The sequence below is a fragment of the Rhipicephalus sanguineus genome, chromosome 2 (assembly GCF_013339695.2).
Source record: "Rhipicephalus sanguineus isolate Rsan-2018 chromosome 2, BIME_Rsan_1.4, whole genome shotgun sequence".
Taxonomy (NCBI): domain Eukaryota; kingdom Metazoa; phylum Arthropoda; class Arachnida; order Ixodida; family Ixodidae; genus Rhipicephalus; species Rhipicephalus sanguineus.
The window spans coordinates 201,093,520-201,117,974 of record NC_051177.1 but is presented as its reverse complement, the minus strand read 5'-3'; the positions used below and the strand labels follow the sequence as shown (position 1 = coordinate 201,117,974).

General features: G+C 45.7%; 1 protein-coding gene across 1 annotated transcript; it reads right to left on the bottom strand.

Moving 5' to 3' along the window:
* Window positions 1-5,124: 5,124 nt before the first annotated feature.
* Window positions 5,125-24,147, bottom strand: LOC119381439 (TNF receptor-associated factor 6). The gene is made up of 2 exons (XM_037649257.2): window positions 23,738-24,147; window positions 5,125-5,502 (listed from the first exon to the last, which is right to left on the bottom strand). Exons 1-2 carry the CDS (start codon window positions 24,044-24,046, stop codon window positions 5,164-5,166), a joined length of 648 nt encoding a protein of 215 aa, XP_037505185.1. The 5' UTR covers window positions 24,047-24,147; the 3' UTR covers window positions 5,125-5,163.
* Window positions 24,148-24,455: the final 308 nt, after the last annotated feature.

The window sequence follows — 24,455 nt, the reverse complement described above, 5'->3', positions numbered from 1 at the left end:
AAGAACGTGCACTAATATAATTGCATGCGCGAAAACAAAACAGCTAAAAGAAAAGAGATCCTGCATGACGTCTTAAAAACGTTTAGAAAACGTCTTTTCAAAGACGATGCAATGGGATATTTTTATTTTTAAAATGGGATTTTTTGCGACGTTTTTAAAACGTTTTCTAGATCGTCTTAAAGACGTTTAGAAAACGTCTTTTCAAAGACGATGGAATGGGATATTTTTATCTGTTTTAGAAATGGGATTTTTTGCGACGTTTTTAAAACGTTTTTAAAACGTTTTCTAGAACGTCTTAAAAACATTTTTTAGATCGTCTTAAAAACGTTTTCTAGATGGCCTTAAAAACGGATTCTAGCCGGACATTAGACGAGATGTAAAACGTTTTCTAGACCTTTAGCTTCTATTCCGTGACGTTTTCTAAACGTTTTTATCGTCTCGGATAAACGTTTATAAAACGTCAATTATCCGTTTTGTGCTACCTGGGAAGGCGTCTTAGTTCCAAGTTATCAAGATGTGCTTCGGATTTTAGTTTTGTAACACTAGTGTGGAAAGAATAATCTGAATAGATGTAGCGAGCTGCGCGGCTTTGTACTACTTCAAGTGATTTAGTAAGGTTAGTTTGATGTGGGTCCCAAGCAGGGCATGCGTATTCTAACTTGGGCCGGACGCATGTTTGATAAGCTAACGGTTTGGCTGATGGGGGAGCAAGGTGCAAGTGCCTTGGAATGTATCCTAATGTGCGGTTAGTTTCGTTAATGATGCTGGTGATGTTAGATGACCAGGAAAGAACACTGGATATGGTGATGCCGAGGAACTTGCATGAATTGACAGGAGAAATCGCAGCGTTGCACAGGGCATACTGTGCTGGAGGGAGATTCCTTCTGTGGGTAAAAGAAACTATAGCAGTGTTTTAGTAGTGTTTAGCGACATAAGCCATTTATTATACCAAGCGGTGATCTTCTCCAGGTCCTCCTGAAGTGAGCGGGTGTCATGATCGCTATGAACAGGGCGATAAGCGACGAAATCGTCTGCGAACAGACGTATGTTAGATGAAATGTTGGTGGGAAGATCATTAATATATATTTGAAAAAGGAGTGGGCCCAAGACGGTTCCTTGGGGTATGCCGAGCGATAAAGAATTTCAAAGCTGAGACGGTGAAACCAGGTTGTCACGAAAAAAAAAAAGAAGGAAAACCAGTGGGCTAGTAATCATGGCCCGCAACGTTAGAAAAAGTATTTGTGGTAATTATTTTAATAAAGCTTTTAATTTTCGACAGCTCGTACAAATTTTATCTTTATTGAGTGTGAAGTTTATTTCTAAGAATAATTTTGTTAATCATAACTATTTGCAGGCGTAATAATAATCACATAAGTAAAAGGAAATCATTAAATTAGTGGTTCTTTTTCTCCAAACAGAATAATTGCTGCTTAATTGCGTCAGCATTCTGCTGTAAGCTAGCGAACTCTTGGTCAAGCCTGATGAGATGCGCGGACATCGTGTAACCGTATATTAAACCGATACTGCCATAATCCTTTTACACGCACTCAAAAAAGTGCCGTAAAAAATTGGCAGATCCCATGCCTCCTGGGAATCGGCTTCATGCGAAGCAATCGGCGAGTAGTTTCTATGCTGCATTTTTCCGCTTTGACCCAAACGTTAAGAGGTAGATCGACGAGTTTTACAGTGAAAGCTGTTATGAGATCACAACAAGGCGCCGTAGCTGTCCGCCGCAGCCGGCGCCGGTGTCCGTAACCACTATCGTGCGAAATAAAAAAAAATATCCACGATGAACTGAAGTAGCGCTTGTGTCGTGCACTTCCTTGTGTTTTCGTGTTCCTTTTTTGCGCTGAACATGTTTAGTGTCCAGGATGGAACGAGGTTCGAACCTGGGCCGTCTGCGTGGGAGCCCAGTATTCTACCCCAGAGCCATGCCAGAGCTTGAAACAGCTTTGAAAAAGACACTATATAGGCTTCATGACGGGTAGGAACCACATTAACATATGTAATGTAGCGTAGTAGAAGAGTAAAATAACAACCAGGCGTCACACAACGCGAATTCTGTAACAAGGCGTCACACAATGCGAATTGCGCAACGAGTAGGATGCTGGATGCTTCCAACTTATTACATACCGCTCTGCCATAATTATTTATCGCCATCAGCCACAACATCAACAAAGTGCACATAATGCCTTACAGGTGGTTAGCGGGTACCACGGTTGTCCACAGAATGGCGAAGTATTGCATAGTGGCTGCTACCCTACTTCACAGAAATTATGACGATTTATAACGTAGTGGGTTCCTCGCAAGTGCACTTTTATTGGTTGCCAAGGAAGCCCATAAGGCTCCTATGATCCATTTCCTCAGGGTCTCAATAAAGTTAATTCCCTCTCTCTCTCTTTCTCACGTTAACTTACGTAATAAAGCGTGGTGGGAGAGTTTAATGACGACCTGGCGTCACACAATGCGAATTACGTAACTAGTGGATCGTTTAAAGCTTCCAACCCATTACAAAGGGCTTGGCCATAATTCTTCATCGTCATGATGATGATGATGATGATGCAAACTTTATTTCGGTCCAGAGAAGAGAGATCAACCGTCGCATCAACAAAGTGCACATGATGCCTTACAGATGGTACCTCGTTTCTCCGCAGAATGACGAATAATGTGGTGGGTGCTTCCCAACTTCACAAAAATTATGATTTGCGGCGTAGTGTGTACGTTGCTAGTGTACTTGTATTAGTAGCCACAAGAGAGTTTATAACGGGCTCTAGAAATGCCGCTCTTCCAGCTTTCGCTGTGACAGTGCTACGACTTCCGCGCAGGCCTGGCGCTTTTTGTAAGTGTAGTAGTTGCGTGCACATGGTCGCTTTACAAGGCACGTCGACAACACTGGCATAGGGTAAATTATGGTTTGACGCAGGCCCGTACTTTTTAAGGGGTGGGGGGCGCATTTGCTGAACACCTTCTCTTTGAGACAAACACGTATGTTCATTATTTATTTTTGGTAAAAACACCTACTTCACCGACATTCCGGGGCGGCGGGGGGCTCCTAGGGAACCCCCCTCCCTCCTGGCTATGGGCCTGGTCTGACGTATCGTCAGCAGTCACTTTAAAGCACAAACATCAGTATTATCGAAACGAAGAGCCCTTTACGGTGTGATGATGTGAACATCATCCGCAACTTTCGTGTTGACGCCGACATCATACGCAAGTTCGTGTTGACGCCGACGGTTACTTCAGGTTTCATAAGGCATCTAAGGTTTTTGCCTTGATAAAAATGGGCCGGGAAAGGATAGACATACGAGGTGCTGTATGTCTGTCCTTTCACATTCCGCGTTTCTTGCGCTTCACCTGTCAATGCACCGTATCAAGTAGCTCCGATCCAGGCCTTCAGTACTTATCAGCCATGTGTCGCAGAATTTTTTGTCGTTGAGGTAAAAGTAAAATTGCACCCTGCTCCTTCGCGTGGGTGGTGTATTAAGGAACACAACACCAGAATACCAATCTACCGAGAACATAGTTCACGTATTTTCAGGTTTAGCACTTTCTATATGTAGGCGCATATTAACCGGGTGTAGAATGCGGCCAATTCAAGTGGAAAACTGAAAAAAAAAAAACGTGTTCCAGCCAAAAGTTTCCCCTTCATCCGAGCATGGTGGGATCACTTGATCCAACTAAGCATGTCACAAGGAATGCAGCGGCCGTCTGTCCAGGGTCAGGCGTCGCGCCCAATACCGTGACACAAATGTTGTACTTGTAGACATGTCTTACGCATTCTGTGGAAACTGCACATTTCTCAGCCGATGTGACCGTCTCGCAGGTGGGCATACATCATATTCCCAAAAGAAAATGATCCACTCCTCTCATCATGCAACTCCCATAAGCACTCTTCCTAATACAAGCTTCGGAAATTGCCTCACATAACATCCCTGCAACGATATCACTTTGTGCACAAGTGGCGTAAGTAGGTTTTTTGTATTGACGTAACTTTTGGGAACTAATTGTTAGAGTTATGTGTGCGTTGCAGAGACGTTGCCTATGAGTTTACATGTTACACAGAAAGAATATGCCAGTTATGCAAGAATGTAAGCATACAGCATTAAACTCGTCGCAAAACCACACCCCCCCTCCTCCCCGAGTGTCATATCAGCGAGAGGTCAACGTGCCTTCTGTTTCATGGCGGCTCCGTATGACGAAACATTTGTAAAAGAAGGACTTTATTTCTTCACGCAGATTCCAACAAACGTCCGCTCTGGCCTTTGTACATTCTGAATGTTCATAAGAAGTAAACCCATAATCGTAAAAAATGTGATGTTGAAACGTTCTTAATTCATCGAAAAGTCGAAAGCAGATGACCAGCTGTCCAAGATGCGTCGATGCATGACGAATCAGGTATCGTGCCATTTGTCATATATGTGTGGCAATTTCAACGGAAATCAGTCCTGCTTACCTTTTCTCTCAGCATGGTTCCTGTCGATGCTGAGCACATTCAGCGCTTTCAGGAAAATCGAAAGGATTGCTTGCTTCTTAGTGAGGATACATCTTCAAGTTATAGAGTCACTCATATCAGTCTCGTCCTTCCTATACTGTCGTAGTCATCCCGATCTTTTTTTCTTCTTCTATTACATTCTATTCTGCAATGCCTTGTTGTGTTACCTGATGTGTTACATTTCTTCTGCCCGATCTATGTTTGGTGGGATGCCGTGAGCATCTTTTCTCTCACTATGACATAAACGGGCGATTACAGCAAGCCTTTCACATTGTTCAAAACTTTTTTTCTTCCGTCACTGCAGGAAGAGAGATTATCCATGCGGGGATGCGTATTTTCTCTGTATGCGCTTTTTACAGACTGAAACGAATCGCTCGTACTGCTCCCATTATTGAAGAATATTTTTCATCATCTCTATCCACAGCTTCCATTTACCACCAGGACTTGCCGTCGCTCTTGCATCATCTCTTTGATGAAAAGCTTATTTCAGATTGAAATTAACATGCGCTGCCGCACCACGCGAAGTAGAGCAGGTTGTCCTCAAAGGTTTCTTTTTTCTCGGCGACTGGCGCCACGTTGTTTACAATCACAATGGTAGAGGCTAACTCAATTGCTCGCCAACCTTTCAAGCTGCTCCTCCATTTCCTCCACTCGGGCGTCTATGGCCACGGTCAATCGCTCAAGCGCATTGACCGTGCGGTGAAGCTGGCCGGCAGCAGTCGCCTCGAACACGCGCAACAGTGCCTCGTCCGTACCTGACCCACTGGCTGTGGCGTTATCGCTGACGATGGAGGCGCCATCACCTTGTAGCGGGGACTCGGGAGTGTCTGAGACGGCAATCGGCAGTTTAAGTGGCCAATGTAGTGGGCGGCTAGCATATCAGTCATGACGATCTCGCCACATTTTTGACAGGGGGACACGTGGAAAGCGCACTCTTGCTCATAGTGTTCGAGAACCCCCGCTAGAGGGCCAACGAAGTCGCAGCCGTAGGACTCGTTCCAGCAGCAGGCCTTGAAAAGAGGGAAAAAAAGAGAAAAGTGAGGAGCAGGCAATGATACATCTACACGCATCTTTATTGAAAAAAAAAAGACATTCTGCCGCCGTATTTTTCAAAGCTCGATTTCTCTACCTACACCCAATCAAATAATAAAATGACGTTGTCGCACATAATAGACGAATGTTAAGAATGCAACGAATTAAAGGGCCCCTAAACCACCCAGCGGTCGAAATTTAGTTGAGGTGAGGAAGTTGTGCTCGAGTTTACAACGAGCACGTAGCCGTGAGAATTTTTCGAAACTGTGCCGTAATAGCGGAGTTACACGCGTTTGATGATCGAAACGCGGCGATCGCTTCTTTCCCTCTTTCCTACGCTACCCTCTTCCAAAACCGCTTTGCCATCCTCGCTGAGCCAGCTGAATGCCCCTCATCATCTCGCGTGGCATACGTCACCGCTGACGTGCTGTTCGAGACAGCGTCTACTTCCGGTTGCCGCGACTCCGGCGACTCCGACGCTCCAGCTCGCCGTCAACAACTCTGTGTGGTACCTGGGTGCACTGTTCGTTGACTAACCGCTGTTGCTGCCGTGCCGGCCCGTGCCCCTACGAATCGTGCCGGTATGGACCCTGTGTTGCGCGCACGCCTTCAAAGGATCGCCAACGTGATGGACCCGTACGGGGACACGCCGTGCCAGACCACCTCGGCTCGAGATGAGTTCACGGAGCTCATCAAACCGCAAGGCGTGGATGTGTAATTACGCTAGCGACTTGGCGGTTGCGTTTTAGTCTGTCCGGCATTAAAGAAAGCGTCGCGTAAAACCAAATAAAATGTCCCCAAGCTGGCGCCAGGTCAAGTGGCGCCATCTATGGAGGATTAGAAACAACTAACAAACGCGTAATCTATGTCCTCCGAGCATTCGGAAGCGCCCTTCTCCACTCGCTAAGCCTAGAGCATCGATTATTTGAGTATGGCTCTCCAAAACGGGGTTGAATCGGTACGAATACATTGCTGTCGAAGCTTAAGGACATGAGTCTAAAGCAAATGGAAGCATCAGTTCGGAGCTTACACGCTACAGAGCACACGGCGGCCACTTGATAGATTCGAGGTGGACGACAACCGCTTTTGGCACTGCGGCCATGTTTTTCGGAGGCTTGCCGCTGGCGTGAGCGGGCCCTTACGGGCCGCAGATGTTGATTCGCAAGCGGCAACACGACCAAGAACAGCAAGGTGCGCGCGAACAGCTGTTTGCAGAGTAACCGGAAGTCGTCGGTTGTCGTTCGGCCAATCGCAAGCATCGAAAGTGATAACGTCATCGAGTTTCACTGGTGATGTCGCACATGTCAGTGGCGGGAATGGCGGGGACCGGAAAGGAGAAGCTATTGTTTTTTTCGAAATTGTGGCGCGCCCGCGACCCGTAGCGCTGCGGCGTGTGGCATCGCTGATCGCGACGGCATTCTGCACGCGATGCGCTTGTTTACTTGAAATGTTTGGGAAAATGTCGGAGGGCGTTTAGGGGCCCTTTAAGGCCAACTCCGGCGATTTTTCGAGGTCGATGGATCTCAGTGAAATTCGCTGGGTACGTTCCTTTGCACGTTTCCGTCATTTACGCCAAATTACAGGCTTGAGACATGCGCAGATTGTTTGCAAATGAATTTTAAAGATTGTCTGCAAACGCCCTCCTGGCTTCCCACAATTATTGGCAACATTGCGTCTGTGACGTCAGTGTTGGCAAGGCGGCGGAAGTGACGCAGCCGAGGGCACCGCTAACTTCGGCGCTTAGGCCGCTACAGCGAGCGTCTGCTGTGCACAAGGCGACAGACAGCGTTGGTTTGGCCGGCGCTTCGCTGGTCGTCCCGGCTGTCACAGTTTTCATACTCCGCGCCGGCGTGACCGGCATGCCTTGCACGACTTCCGGTTTGTTCGTAACAACGTCTACGTCATACGTAGACAGTACACTCGGTTGGGTTTCGGTTTCGGTGTTGCGCTTTTTTGCTTATTTAAAATTATTCTCCAATTTGCCGAGTATTTCTGCTATCGGGCCCGTAACAGAAGCGTCTCAGGAACATAAGAGCACCATTACTTTGACATGGCCAAAAAATCGCCGGAGTTGGCCTTTAAGGGGAGATGCGGCTCCGAAGGCACTTTTTTAAATATTCAGCCTACACCAATGAAAGTTAGGGTGTTCGTAGTGCTTTTTATGCTTATTTCAAGTATATAATTAGTTTTCTCGTAAGTTGCATATTTTTTTGTTCTGTACCATGACAAATGTGTAAAACAAAGGCCTTGTAGCCCCCCTATTTTGATCCTTAAACTTCTATATATTTTGACAATTGATGGCTCATATTGCTTCAATTGAACTGTGGAGTGCCGAAAACTGTCCAGAAAGTGCATATAAAATAGTTACTAGACGTGAAAAATTCAAACATGGGAAGTCCATATTACCCAGACCCTAGTAAATGTTTACTTGCAAATTTTCTAATATGCATAACATAATATTGAGATTTCGAGGAGATAACTGCACTCCTCACACATTAGAAAATATTTGGGCAATATTGCCTGCAGATCTGAGCACCAGAAGTACCAAAAACAAGAGGGGCACGTTGAAAAAGTTGCCAAAAAGTGTTTTCAGAAAAACAAAGTTTAAAGTTAACATTGGATGTTTATTTATGAAAGAGGTAACTAAACCCAATCAAAATTGCACACAAAAGAGGTAAATTGTTCTTCTAGTAGCCACGGCCACTAAAATGAGCCAGCGCCGTAAGTTTCTCCTCATCTTTTTCGAACAGAGTAGCTATTGCGCGAGCTCCCGCTGCCGTAGGTTCTGCTTGCGATCGGTCCGTCACTCCCCGCCCCTACGCTGGCCTCCTCGCTAGTAGCAACTCGCCGCGACGTATACGTCATCGAAAGAATACTTTCGGGGCACTCGGTGTTCTCTCATTGCAGTTCCAGAAACCATGCCTTTGCGTTTGTAAGCTGCTTCCCGGACGCGTATTCCCGAACGGTGGCACGTTGGACACACTGCACTGATCACGAGGATGTTCAATGCTGTTATGTCAGCGATCAAGGAAGACTCTTTCTACCGTAATCTTTCTTCCTTGTCGAAAAGTCGATCTTCTCTTTGAGAGGCACTGACATACTTGAACGCCGCGGCAAACTCGTCGGAAGCATCGCCGTCGCCGTCACTAGGTCTCGCGGCAGCAGACGCACTTGCCGCTCGGCGCATGTTTGGCTTCGATTGGCGCCGGCGTCCTCGAAATTTGTTCACCGAGCGATACTTCACTGGCCGGTGACTGCACTTGCTACGGTTCTCTTCGTCCATGGTGAAAATAAATTCGTGAGAGAAACGTACAGCTGCGCAGCTCGATGAAACACGGACCCTGCAAGCAGGCTTCACAACACGCAAGGCGTGCAGCAGCCAATGGCGGTCCCCGATTCGTACCACGTGATTTAAAAGCCAGTCGCAGCGCTCGAAAAGCGCGGCAAAAGCATGTTCTCTTTATTATTTCTTGCGCTTCTGCAGCGCGGGAAACCGTGGTTATTTGAAGATCTCCTCTTGCGATCCCCAATGGAGGGCAGCCGCGCGTTATCGGCCGCGAGGCGCTAGAAGATGTCACACTTTCGGTCAAGATTAACAACAGCCACCTTGGGCTCTTTAGACGCAATTTTAACGCATTTGCAGTTCAGTCCCGACTTTGATTTTTATTTTCGGAACAGTAGAGATAGTAATCCTAACAAAACAGGTGAAAACAAAAAATCGATAATTTTTGAAAAAATTGGCGGTTTTCGACCCTCATCTCCCCTTAAGCAATTAAAATTAATATGGTAACTGTTGCATGGCTGTTTTCCCGTCCCGCCGAACATATTCTACTATTTTACATGTACGTTTCAATGAACAGTTATCGAAGAATGTAGTTGAAAATAATCCTTTCCGATATGAAAAAGTAAGATTCTGGTCCTGGACCACTAATACATATTAAAACTACATAATCAAATTATGAGACAAAACTCGCGATCATACTGGCAATTTTTAATTTTAAAATACGCTTAACGCTACCAAGCACGATATTTCATGGAGTGTGCTTATAGCACTCGTAAACGGCATTAGTGGTTGGGAAATTTTCTTGCGTGCGGTTATCTTGAATTATACCACAGTTAACTTGTCTGCAGTGTACTGTGTCAGACAAGCTCTCCTCAACCTGCGTCCAGTGGCGGCCATGAATTCTTAAGCAAACTATACAACTGCAAACTGCTCAGTTTCGTTGAAAACCCGCGCCTTCGACCACCAGAGTGTCATCTCCCCATGCTCCAATATTGAGTAGCAGGTTTCAACATTAGTGGCTGTTGTGCACTCAAAAAGAAACGGCGGTGAGCAGCTTGTGCAGGTCGAGGTTCCTTAGGCCTAACTGTTTAACATTTCGCAATTAATATATTTTTTCCCGCTAAGCACTGAGAACAAAAGTTATGGCATTGGCCTTTAGAAATCATCTAAAAATACTTGAAGTACTGAAAACCAAAACACGCATTTATTGGGGTGTGTTGACAACTTATGTAGCCTTTTCTGGACACCTATTTTTATCCTTTGAAAATGGAATTTTTGTTGCAATGACTTTGCTTTGCACTTTGACAGTTTCACACATAATTTTTGCCATATCATTTCAGTCAGAAGGTTTACGCACTCAGTCATAAAGATTGTAACACAGACTGAAAAGTAGCAATAGAGTTTGTTAAATAGGCCCTGTGACGCTTTAGCGACTGTCTTATTTACAGCTGGAATGCGTGTACTGATGAATGCCGAGACGAACACAAAAAGAATTACAAAAATTGGTGTACGAAAACTCATGTTATTAGTCATTAATGTTCAAAACTCGAGCAGACGAAAAGAAACTTTCGCATAATAATCTCCCGCTGACGTCAAAGCCCGTTTCCAATCACCGCGCACCTCTTCTACAGACATACCGGAAGTCTTGCCTCATGGTGGCCTTCACACAGTGCCTTGCCACCGCTCTTTTCGACGGCGTTACAACCATGGCTACGACGCACCACGTGCGTTGCCTAGCACCTGGTCCCATGGTTTGTCGTGTAGTGCACACAATGAGTCTGGATGATCTAACAAACCTTGAGCGCTAGATCTTGTGACATAACAATGCCCACGTGTAGTGCCGTATCCGGACACGCCATTGCAAATTGAAAGCGCGTCGCTGAGCCCCGCGCAACGCGAGGATGGCTCCGAGGGCCCGGACGAAACGCTACCGCCCAATGACGCGGAAGGCGTCGGTTCGTAAGCGTTAGGATTGTTCTTCATTAGGAGCGAAGCTCCTTAGGCTCGCACTCCTCCGCCCCGTCGAAGCTCCCTTCTTTTAAAGGGACCCCAAAACGGTTTTTTGAAGTTTTGTCAGCGTTAAGGCAAGATCATTCCCAAATCATTCACACCAGAAATTAAGCGACGCACCGTGTACTAAGGCTGCTACGGACAATTATATCTATACCCTCCTCCTCACCACTGCCTTGCACCCTCAACTCAGACACGCTGGCATCGCCGGCGATCGAAACCATCTCATGAGCGCACTCGACGGTTCGAGCTTCGCCCAGTCACGGGCGAAGCTCGAACTGGGCGAAGCCCAGTTCCGATATTGCGCGCCGACAGGTTGCTCGCAATCTCGGAGGCCCAGTGTGCCAGGCAGCACGCCGTCCGGCAACAAAGACGAGTGGTTGATAGCTGCTCCGACAGGTGCCGCCACACTACCAGTCGATCTTATTTTATTCTCTACGGCGAAACCTGCAGAAGCATGCGGGCAAACAAAAAGAATTCGAGAACGATCAACGATAAGCGTAAATTCGGGCAATGTGGTTGTGTCTAACAGGGGCAAGAGAGAGAGAGAGAGAGGTTTATTTACAGAAAGGCAGAGAGGTCGGCCTGAGCGATATTATGCTCTAGCCTGCTACTCTACACCGGGGGTGGGGAAAGGGGAGAAAAAAGAATGATGGATGACGATGGTAAGTAAGAGAGGTGAGTATGTACAGTCCCGTCTAGGTGGTGCAGTGCTATAGCCGCGCATCCAGTCCAGTGGCTTGTAGGAAAGCTGCAACCGCTCTTATGACCACAGTTGTGCTGTTGGCGTCAGGCCATGGGCCCAACACAACCTCATCAGTGAATGGCCTATTATGCACTCCTTCAGTCGAGGAAATCAGTTTCTGTCGTTCGCGTGCGTATGCTGGGCATGTACAAAATATGTGCTCAAGTGTTTCTGGCACTTGACAGTGGTCACAGTTGGGACCCGTGTCACTGCAGCCGATGATATGTGCATAACGTCTTGTGAAGGCCACACCAAGACGAATTCGGTGAATCGTACTTGTGTTGTGTCGTTTTAATTTACGAGGCATACAGAACCTCATTTCGGGGTCCCATTTGTGTAATCGCCGGTGTCGTCGCTCCGGTTTCGTCCAGTGCTCAAGTGTGAGGTCACGCATTACGTACCGAAGCAGGGCGTTCGTGTCTGGCCGTGAAAACGCAGTGCGCACTTCAGGGCCACTGGTCAAGGCTCCTTTAGCTTCGGCGTCTGCGTCTTCGTTTCCCATTATGCCGCAGTGGGCAGGAATACATTGGAAGGTGATGAGGTGGCCATTTGTTGAAGCAACCTGAAGAAGCTCCATAATGTCTATGGCTAAAATATAGTATGGACCTTATCTCATGACAGGGGCAAAGTTACAGCCGTGGACACGTGGATCGTAGCGTCGGACGGATAGCGAGAGCGCGACGCTCATTGAAGCTACGAGCTAAAATATAGTATGGCTAAAATATAGTATGGACCTTGTCTCATGACAGGGGCAAAGTTACAGCCGTGGACACGTGGATCGTAGCGTCGAACGGATAGCGAGAGCGCGACGCTCATTGAAGCTACGAGCTGAAGGCATTCCGCTCGCCAGATGCCCCACAAGCATTGCACGATGTCGCAGCTTTACAAGTCACCAACTGCTAGATATGTGGTACACAACACGGCTAGGGCAATTCATTGTGTCCAAGAAAAGAAACTTCGAGATAAACATTGTCGCTCAGCTCACGTTAACACAGAGCGCGTTGTAACACAGGCAGACAACGCTTGCTGCCCACAAGAGGTTCAGTGACGTGGACTGGACATATCCAATCAGATCAGCCGTCTGCGTGATGTCGCCCTTCCAGTACGAAATGCACTGGAAATAGGTGGTTTGAAAACTCATTTGGCTGAGCCGCTGTGATCGGTGGCGATTCGCAGCTTTAAAGCCTTTTAATAAATTACACAGTTTACGCACAGAGCTTAAATCGGTCTGTAAATGATCCTTAGAACTTGCCCTACCGGCTCAATGCGTTCGTACAAAATAGTCAAAACCGTTTCAGGGTCCCCTTAAGCATCGCTTTAGGTTGCAGTGGCCGGTGATTTAAGAGGAAATGTTTAGGCCGGGGCAGTTTGGTTCTAGCGCACCTGTGGCGAATTATAAATGAAGTAACAGGGAAAAAAACGAAAAAGAGTGTTTATCCGTCTACGGTAGATGCAGTCACCGTCGAAAATTTTCAACACATATTTTACCACTGTAGGCCCAGAATTGGCAGCTCAATTACCATACTCAAGTAGAAAACATATTCCTGCTCCAATTTCACTCATAAATTCATTTATCTTAAGTGAGATAGAACTTCATGACATCGTTTCAACTGTATTAAGTACACCCAACAATAAAGCGATAGGACTCGATGGCATAACTGTCAGGTTGCTTAAGGATAACATTGACATCCTAGGCCCAGTACTATGTCGCTTGTTCAATCATTCCATTACACAGGCACAGTATCCAGCTCCTCTGAAAATTGCCAAAGTCATTCCTATTCATAAAGACGGTGATCCGGCCGACCCTGCAAACTATAGACCAATCTCGGTTCTAAGCATATGCAATAATATTTTCGAAAAACTTATTTCCAATCAGATGAAAACATTCCTCGAAAAGTACAATGTGCTCTGCCATCAGCAACACGGCTTTCGACCACGCTTCTCGACAGCAACCGCAGTCATCACGTTATCACAAAAGATAAATATGGCTTTACATCTAAATAAACTAGTAGGTGTTGTTTTTTTAGATTTAAAGAAAGCATTCGACACAGTGGATCATAGCATATTGTTGGACAAACTTAAACATTGTGGATTTCGCGGTAAAGTGTTCGACTTCTTATCAAGTTACATGGAAGATCGATTTCAGGTCGTGACGATCAATAATATTACTTCTTCAAGACAAAACATCGCTACCGGGGTTCCACAAGGCTCAGTATTGGGTCCTCTTCTTTTTTCGTTATATATAAATGACCTGCAACAAATAATCGGCTGTGCAGAAATATTGATGTATGCAGATGATACATGCATTATAGTAACTGCGGATAATATTGCTGAACTTCAGCATAAGTTAAATGTAGAGCTAAATATTATCTCGGAGTGGTTCTTAGGTAATAAATTAACAATTAACACGAAGAAAACAAAATATGTTGTATTTCAGTCTCGATTCAAAGTAGTAGATACCACAGATTTAAACATACAGATCAATAGCATTTCGCTAGAACAGACAAGTTCTTACAAATACCTTGGAGTGGTTTTTGACAAACACCTACAATGGGAAGAACACATAAACAGTGTCTGCTCCAGATTAGCGTCTGGTTGCTACGGCTTAACACTAGCTCGTGAGTACTTTGACATCCCAGTTTTGCGACTCATGTATTTTGCTTTTATTGAAAGTCACTTGAGGTATTGTATTGACTCGTGGGGCTGGGCGTATAAAACCTTACTAAACCCAATTATTAAACTCCAAAAACGTGCAATAAGAATTATGTCTCACTCTAAGAATAACGATCACACGGCCCCATTATTCTGTCAATATCACGTATTACCATTTGAATACTTGCGACAGCTGAGCATATCACTGTGCGTTTATAAGATCGTTAGATTCAACCATCCATTCAGCTCATTCCTATTTAATTCGTCCTCGCGCTGTACTAGAAATGTAACGGCAGGTCACTTTAATCTCGCGCCATGTAACAATGTGTATGGTGAACGCATGCTTCAGTTCACAGGAATTAAGACCTGGAACAGGCTCCCAGCGGTAATCATTAACTCTGTGAACTTCCCTAGCGCCCTGAAACAATATTTTCTTTCTTTGTTAAGGATAGAGTAAATTATAAATACCTTGCTAGTTCTAAACGAATTATAAATTTTACTGCTGATACCATGCAATTACTGTCACATGATAATGTTGTATTTCTATGTAACAAAAAAGTCGTATTTCTCCTGTTTTGTTCATTTGCACTATATGTACGCATTTCGCTCTTTAACAGACATATCTTGCCTGATAAAGGTTTGATAAATATGCACTTCTTATTTTTTTTTGTATATGTCACCGTACCTTTTCAATGTATCTGTACGTAGCCCCAACCTTATTGTTTGGGACTGCAATAAATGTTAATTATAGGTTCTTTTACTTACTAAATTGATTTGTGAAATCAACAATGACATTTTTGTTCATTGCAAATGTTACAACTGCTGTTTTTTTTTCATTCTATTCCATGCTGTGTTAGGATTTCCTATATATTCTTTTTTTCGGACCTACAACTAGCCTTTGGCTACAGGTCCGGTAAGTGTTTGTTATCAGTATGTACAATATGAAATAAACAGTATCTATAAAAAAAAAAAAAAAATTCGCGGTCGAAAGAAGTAAGCTCTGTGCACAACTGGTTATAATGGTCGTCTTCACTTTCACAACCTTTATCGTGAATTGTGAACTGACAACCATCATTCTAGCGCACTACCGGCGCTTCGTCGAAGGTAGTAGCAGACGCTCTCCCCACCCGGCGCCGGCGCAAAAAGACAATGAAACGCTGCGCGCGGCGTTCCGTCGCCGCCGTCGAAGCTCCCCGCCGCATCACCACTCGCACCTCTCTCCCACCTGTCTCCCTATCCCTGAGCTGCGTGCGCCGCACACTCACTCGCACAGTCGTTCCCGCCACCGAGCGCAGCAGAAGCTCTGCCCATCCGCTCCCTACCACCCCGCCTTCATGAAAACAAGCAGCGAGATCACGCGCATAGTTGTTTGCGTCCCATTTCCAGGGAGCTTCGCTCATCGGTGGTATTTGTACACCTAACAACTGCTAGTTTTCGTTACAGCATTGTGCCGAACTGAGCGTTGCCTGTTTCGCAGCTGCCGGTGTGGCCGATATCGCCCCGTGCCACGAAATGCGAAACGCGGAAGCGTATCGTTTGATTACCATTCCCACCAGTTCCACAGCGCACCTAGCGTCGTGCCTGTTTTGAAAACACATCAGTTAGAAACAGAAGTGATTTGTTTCTCAGAAAGCATAAACAATGGATGGATGAAAGAACTTTATTGTTTGTCCGGCAGATTAACGGCCCGGGCTCAGGTCTCCCATGTCGGGACGTGAAGGCCTTGCCTCTCCGTCGCTTCACGGGCCTGCTGGACTGCCCAGAGCATAAACAAGGGTTTCATTCTTTTTAGGGCTCAGTAAAATGGCCTAGCTACCACCATATGAATATGACATGCTACTTGTCGCGTCAAGCCAATCAAAGCACACGGCCTTTGTCGTCAGTGCCACATGACGAAACGTCACCTCCCATAACAGAAATAGCCGATGTATGCCGCTGTAGTCTGAATTCAATGTTTTTATCCGGTGAAATAAAATTGTAACGGCTTCGTTTTTGGCGATGCCACTTGCGCAAAGATGTCGGCGCATTCCACAGTACTATAACAAGCCTTGAATACGACATGCTGAATTTGTGTCCCGGACCCATTTAAGGCCCCACATCCAGCACTGGTACGAAAATGCTTCTTCACTGAGTCACAACTGGAAGCCTCAGCTCAACAACACCAAGAACTAAAGAGCGATGCTGGGGAGTATGTATTTATAGGCTAACTCCAAGCGCATGCGCAGTCAGAATTAGTTTGCGAGCACGCAAACATGCACGGCAAATGTTGGAACAGTGGTAAGCGTACTGAGCTTTCTGTGTGGGCTGATGGTAAGCGTTCACACATACTGACAAAGACGGAAGTGCACCTTTTTGTGCACACCAAAACCTAACCACATGGAACTAACCATTGCTTCTTAAACTATAGGCACGTATGGCTACATAAAACAAAAATCTGCCATTTGTATTGAGCAACATATCCTGCTGCCAGTGGAGTGAAGTGTTTGTTGAGCACGATAAACCTTAGCAATAAAAGGCCAACGAGTACGATACACTCGAAAGATGCGTTTCCCTAACTTGCCGCAACTTGAGCTCATCATATTAAACATAGTAATCTGAAGTCCACTGCAAATGGAGAAGACCAAATATTTGTCGATCAGTCGCCAACAGATACTACTGAAGGGCGTTGTGCTCCTTTGAGACGCATATGCGGGAAAGTTATAATGCATCGCTCGTTACTGTGGCGGAGATGCGACAACATTCAGCATGCACGTGTTCAACTCACAAGTGCGGGTATACTGTGACATACACTCACTGGGCCAATAATGCGTAGAAGCATAAAACTCGCATCGCAATTAACCAATCACTGTAAACTTGCTCCTGTTAGCTAATTCATTTCAACATACGCTACGCAAATGAGCTAGCGCGCACAAAGTTGACTAAGTGGGGAAAATGCTCTTACGCTACCCTATAAGCCTAAATTATCACCTTTCATTCTAAAGCCACGAAACGCTTGTTTTCTGGCACTACCGACATAGTAGGCGTGGGACATTTACAATCTGTGGAACTTGCGTTGGTCGACCTTCGAGAAACTCAGAGAACATTCCTTAACGTGTACAGTTACATAGCTTAACCCACCTGCGTCGCGAAGATATGTGCGGCGAGTTCTAACTACAAATGATCTCCAAGAGCCAATATTTATCCGTACAAATTGCGAGGGATGCTCCGATCTACGTGTAAAGAAAGTCATAGGTGATAACTGTTTGTGAACTAAGTACACGCATGGGTCAACAATTCCCCACTCTTGTTGGTGGACAACGTGTGAATGAACAAGTCAAGAATCTGATACGGCAATCATGCTAGCCAATTATACCTACTGTTTACAATCATTGCTTCTGAAACAGCAGTAGATTGAGTACAGAAGGACTGAAAGCTCGGCTTGTTGAGACCGATTCGCGCGGGATGCCGAAAAAATAGGTACAAGAGAGACAAACTGAGAAGATTAGCTCAATCTTAACTAATACTCACCAGAAGCTGCTTTCGTAGACACCCAGTGGCGAGTAAACAATAGATATTGGAAGTTACAGAGAAGGCACCATAATTATCAAAGCATCCTTGCCAAGCAATGCTCCCAAAAATCAGAGGACACTGAACAGATAGTACGACGCAATCTTTGTTTGTTACCAAAATGCACTGCGTATTTGTCGACACATGCATCTCCCATGTCCTTAATTTCGAGCACTTCCAGGGTTTTCCTATTATATTTATATTCATCTGCTGATGAAATGCCGTTGAACAACCTTTCATTGTTTTCTATTTTGACTGTTCAGTTGTTTACTTCACGAGCGCAAATGTTCGCTATTTTCCATTTTGTAACTTAGTAGTGCACGTATATGTTCGCCTGTGAACGTGCAAATGTTTCTGCTGCGCTGTCTTTTTTTTTTTTTGCTCTACTGGGCCTCGTGCACTTCTCAAGCTACCCTTGTGGCTTTTCGCTCGAGCCCAATTTCCTGTATCTCACTAGAACAAACCTACTTTCGTTCATTCAAAATTCGGACGCCCGTTAGCGAACTTCTGCAGCCACAAAGTGTACGATGATCCTCTGAGTATGAGCTCATCCGCGCATTCAAGCAAGCCTGTGAAAGTGTAGTGACGGCTGGATGCGTGGCTTTACATCGTGTTCTAGATTGTTCGAGTGCGGCAAGCCTTCGTTGCGAAGAATGAACTTCGCTTTCGTTACACTGCTGAGACGGTGGGAATGCCAGCCATGCATGTGTATCCCATTTGCAAAATGCAGGCGGCTTGATCATATTTGGACCTATGAAGTTCATTGACGATAGCAAACATTCTCATCGTTCAAAAGTGTCCGACTTTGACTAATCTCACAAAATGTTAACACGAAAACGGCCACATCAGTATCCTTCGAAAGGCAACAGCTTTCTGATGTTGATAAAGGTCATTCGACGAGGGCTATGAAATCCATCAACGTACACATGTGGCTCGTTCTGCAGACATAACCATACGCATGCGCATGTTCAGTTCGATTCGCCAGAATGCAAGTCATAGCGCATCCATGGCTGTATTGGCATTCTGGACAGCGTCGTAGACTGTCTACCTTGACAGCTTCGAAGACATCATCGAGCCTAAGTCGCCGGAGGGATAGAATGCGTCTAGATGACGTCTGTGCGACGTGAAGCCACCTCGCTTCGAGAAGGGAAGGCTAAGAAAACAAAGAAACGGAATTGTTTGTTCTGTAACTTCTTTCGTGTACAAATCTTTAAAAACTGAACGTGGCTTACATAAAAGGGACACAAAAGTGAAACAGTTAGTTAATACTGATAAATGATGCTCTGAAAACTATAGTGTCGTTAATTTCTCACCATAGGTTAATTAACAGACAAGAAAGTTCATGAGAAAAGTATCGCTTTTACATTTCTCGCGCAAATTTCTAACGTTGGCGGCATCGATTTCAAGGCGTTCTTTCGCACTTTGGCCGCATTGGCACATCGAAAATTTTAGAAACTTCGTGCGTCAAGTCTCTGTCAGAAGATATTGTACTTCGTTTTCACTTATTAGGGACTGCGTAGGCCTTAGTGGACGCCTTCAATATCTATGGCGTCACGGCGACTGGTACGGGAACTTCAAGGTGGCGTCGCCACCTGCATTTTCTTTTTCCAGGTTTTCTCGGTTAACAGTCGTCTTCCCCCTGCAAGCGTGGTGTTTTTGGTATCGCGAAAGAGTAATTTACTAATACAAAAAATCACAGTTTCGCCGCAAGGGCGAAGCAATGAATGCGATAGCAAGAAACTAATGCTATACGAAGTGAGGCTCGCCAATGGATACTCTCAGTTTGAACTGCGCTCCTGTTACAAAGGCGGCCGAAGCAGCGAAGGAAACTAGCGTGCTTCAAGTGTCGAGCTGTGACACTTCATAGTTAGCGCTCATCTTCTGTTTGTTCGTTTAGCGGCGTCGTTTAGCGGCGCTCCGTAACATGAGCGCGGACATCACGGTTAAAGCTTGAAACATCCCTCTTGCCCTCACCACGAGAAAACCGCGCGAGCAGACAGCGGAAGGCCAAGGTTCTCCTTGCGCAAATATAAGAAGAAGCGAGCGAGCTCGCCGACGATTTTTAAATGCGCTCGCCGCGCTCCTAGCGCCATCTCGCTGGTAATGAAGAAACGCTTATGAGCGCCGGCCATCTCTGAGTCCGTACAGCGGCAAAGGGTGCGTGTATAACGCTCGCCGGTAGCTATGCGGAGGACCTGCGTTCCGTGGCGTAGTGGCTAGCGCCACTCGCTGCGGAGCAAGAGGTCCCTGGTTCGATTCCGCGCATCGGAAGCATTTTTCTGAATTATTTTTCTTTGGGGCTTTTATATATATATATACATACTTATACATATACAGTGCATGACGGCGACGGGGACGGACATTTTCCAGCCGAGACTGTCCATATAATTGCTATCGCAATATAAAAACGTCTTTCTCATTAGTGTCCGTCTAAGCGTCCCCGGGCAGGCGACTACACCGGTGAGATCCACGCATTCAGCTGAGCCGACATGATGCTTGGACAGCATTAGTAATTGCTGCCGTTTAGCGTCCCAAAACCACGATTTGATTACGAGAGACGCCGCACTGTAGGGCTCCGGAAATTTCCACCACCTGGGGTTATTTAACGTGCACATATATCTAAATACACGGGCCTCAAGCACTATCGGCCCCATCGAAAATGTGCCGCCGTGGCCGAGATTCGATCCCGCGACCTTCCGGTCAGCAGTCGAGCGCCATAACCACTAGACCAGCGTGGCGGGTGTTCGGACAGAAATTTAGCCAGCGGCCTTTTTGTATCCGATGCAGTTTTCCTGAAGCGATGTATGTTGCCGGTTACGTGTGATTTGTAATTTGTAACGGGAAATAATATGGCCGCTGTCCGCTTAGCTATCTATTTAGCCATCTAATGAGAGTATTGAAACACACCCTAAATATTGTAGCAAACGGCCCAAAATGATGCCTTTAAGTTTCAGTTAGCGCTACTTTACGAGTCACTTTACGTGTTGCGCCTCCGACGCGCTCGTGTGCTCACCCTTAGCGTGCTCGCTTACGTTCCTGCAATTTTCTTGATAAGTTAATACACATTTCAACGCCCACGCTTGCTAAACTCTCTCGCTGCTTTAACTGCCCATCTGACACTTAGAAGTGGTAGTGACTTCTGTATTACCTATTGGTTTACTTGAGAAGTGTAGTAGTCCTATTTGCATTATAACTTGGTCTGAGCCCGCACGGTCGCTAGGAAAGAATAACCCTGAAAGTACATTTCTTAATACGTGCCTTACTTTTGGATTAACACAAATTGTATCGGCCCCAACACGAAAGAAGGGACAATGTTCGAACACACTCGACCTCATTTTATCGTCTCATTCTGATAGTGTCTCTCCCATAGCACATCTTCCAGGATTAAGTGATTATTCTGTACTGCACGCTGAACTCGCTTGTCACCAACCCACGAGCAAAAAGATTACGAAGAAAATAACGCTTTACGATAAAGGCGATTATGATAGCAATAATACCGCGCTGACTTACTTCTACAACCAGTACATAACAGAATTTCCGAAGCGCACTGTTGAAATAAACTGGACGTCTTTTAAGAACAAACTACTAGAATTAGCGGAAACATTCATCCCAACCATTACTATAACAGAACGCCCTTCATCCCCATAGTTCAAAAGCGCACTAAAACGCCTAAACAACAAAAAGAAAAGGTTCATTCGTTTAGCCAAACGCTCAAACAGTGTCGCTTCCTGGGAAAAATATAAAACAGCGGAAATGGAGTTTGATTCATTGGCCGCAAGCGCTAAACGATCGTTTTATTCGGAAACACTGCTTTCCATGTTAAGAAACAACCAGAAGCAATTTTGGAAATACATTAACCCAAAGCCACACAAACCATTATCACCAGTTCATGACGATAATAAGCCTATTCCAAACCATAACGTAGCTCATGTACTCAACACTGCTTTTGCGAGAGTGTTCACTTCTGAGCCTTGGACTAATCTTCCTGAATGTCCCTGCCTAGACCACCCACCAATGTCCGATATAACGTTTGAAGTAAATGGCATCACCAAATTAATTGAGACGCTTAAGTTTAAGTCTTCAGCTGGCATCGACAGGATCAACTCTAAACTGCTAAAAAATACTAAACACGTCACCAGTGCCTTCCTACGTCGCATCTTTCAGCAATCCCTGTCATCTGGAGTGGTGCCGCAAGATTGGAAGGTGGGCAAGATAATTCCAGTACCAAAAAAGGTTCATCTTCATGCAATAACTATAGTCCAATTTCCCTGACCAGTGTTTGTTGGAAACTAATGGAACGTATAATCTATTCTCACGTGGTAATGTTTCTAGCATCATGTCATTACTTCAATCCTAACCAGCATGGCTTTCAGAAGGGTGTGCCTTGCGAAACACAACTCGTCCTATTCATCAATGACATATCCTCTCACCTCGATCAAAACATACCCGTCGACACCCTCTTCCTAGACTTTCAAAAGGCGTTTGATAAGGTTCCTGATAAACGGCTCTTTCTAAAACTGTCACGATTAAATCTGAACCCTCCTGTTTACGAATGGCTCTGCGACTTTCTGTCTAAGCGTCAGCTATTTGTTTACGCTAACCAACACTCCACTCCTTTATCACCTGTTGTCTCCGGCGTGCCACAGGGCACTGTTCTGGGCCCGTTGCTCTTTTTAATATACAATAACGACTTACCCAAGGGCTATGCTTCTAAAATCCGATTGTTTGCTGATCACTGTGCAATTTACCGTCCTATACTTAACAACACTGACATCCTCACCCTGCAGTCTGACCTTTCTCTCATAGAATCTTGGTGTAACAAATGGCTAATGTCTCTAAACGTGAGCAAAACGTCACTTCTAACTTTTCACCGCCGTCAATCGTTCGTTTCCGCTGAATACATGACAGGTGGCACGGAAATATGCGCAGTTACATCCTACAAATATCTTGGTGTTAACTTATGCAATAACCTTACTTGCTCTCTTCACATTTCTAACATTAGCAATGCAGCTAATTCTGCGCTTGGCTATTTGCGTCGTAACCTACGCCCTGTTCCTTCCCCGGTGAAACTACTAGCAACTTAACATTCGTTCGACCAAAACTGGAATACGCATGCTCAGTTTAGAACCCGCATCAAACTAACATCTCAACCGCTCTGGAATCCATACAAAATCGTGCAGCTTGGTTTATTTGTTCAGACTACTCTTATAACACCAGCGTCACCGAGCTTAAGCCATCTCTTCATCTTCAAACCCCCGAGAAGCGCCGCAAGACTGCAAGATTGTGCCTTTTTCATAAGTTCTATCACCTTTTACGTCATCAGGCTGACATCGAACCCTTGCATCGTACTTCATCCCGTCATGGCCACCCAAAGACAGTCTATCCTCCGTCAGCCCGCACTACCGCTCACATGAAATCATTCTTCGTTCACACGGCAAAGGACTGGAATCGTCTTCCTGCCGACGTTGTGCACCACTACAGCCATGCATCTTTCAAGGCATCCATCGAAACTATCATCGAATAGTTATGCCCAACCGTCATGTAATACCCCTCACGGGGCATTTGAGGTACTAATTAATATATAAATAAATGTGTAAATAAATAAATGTATAACTAAGTAAATCCGTATTCTATCACCTACAAAACTGTTTGGTAGCCAACCGAGCACGGTCCACGGTTGTCTAACATGCATTTCAGTTGTGTCTCGCTCTCAAATTGGGCGGCGTAGCCAGGGGGTGGCCCATCGGGCACGTGCCCAACTCCCCCTTCAAATGAAGCACGTGCAACCTTCCCCCCCCCCTCCCCCACCACCTCCCTGAAACAAATTTCTGCCTACGCTAGTGCTCCAAGTAAACGACATTCTAACTTGCTTCTGACCCAATAAAGTCCTGTAGACAGCTTGTCGCTACACTACTATCCCTTGCAAGAAAGGGCTGTCTACAGAAGTCGTAACCGGTGACAAATCGCCTGCACACACCTTCAGGTCCTGCTTCTTCCTTGCCGAAAGCTTCGACTCCTGGCACTCGTTCTCGCAGAATGGCTCTCCGTCCATGGGACAAAGGCTACGGCCATCCTTGTCGATGCAGCCAGCATGGCACTGCCGGCACACGCCGTGGGAACAGGGAAGTACGATCGTCGTGCTTGGAAGGACGTGGCACACGCAGCAGGCGTAGCGATTCAACGTCACCTCGTCGACGAACACCGTTGGGCGCCAATTGGCGCCGCGGACCGAGTCGGTCACTCGGTGCAGAGCCCGGCGTCCGAGATCTCGCGTACCAGTAGTCATCTGTCGCTGCGAATGAGCGGCAACACAGACGCTTCCCTGGTCGGCTCAGCTGGGCGTTTGCTTTAAATCACGTAATAACGGATAACATCTTCAGATAGTGTTGCCGTGACGGGGTGGAGGCAGGCAGTACGCGCATGCACGCAGTTTATTGTTGAAGTATTATGCTCCCAAGCTATTTTCCTGAGGCTATTGCTTATGATCAGCCATTTTTCGTCGATAACTTGGGATACTAAAGTGTCCATTGCTACGTGTATACAGAGAAGGTAAATGAATATGCCTGTTCATGTGATAACGCTGCTTCAGATGCGTCTTACGTATTCTCTATTCTTGCGCTGCTGCGAGCTTTTAATTGCTTTCTTTTTTTAATTCTGAGGCACCCTTCACTTTGCGCCGTCATCATGACCATCAT

Excerpts from the sequence above, each read along its gene's own strand:
- LOC119381439 (XM_037649257.2), bottom strand. The coding sequence starts at position 24,046 with ATGACTACTGGTACGCGAGATCTCGGACGCCGGGCTCTGCACCGAGTG. Across the intron at positions 5,503-23,737 it reads GGAAGAAGCAGGACCTGAAG|GCCTGCTGCTGGAACGAGTC; the intron begins GTGTGTGCAGGC and ends CCTCTTTTCAAG.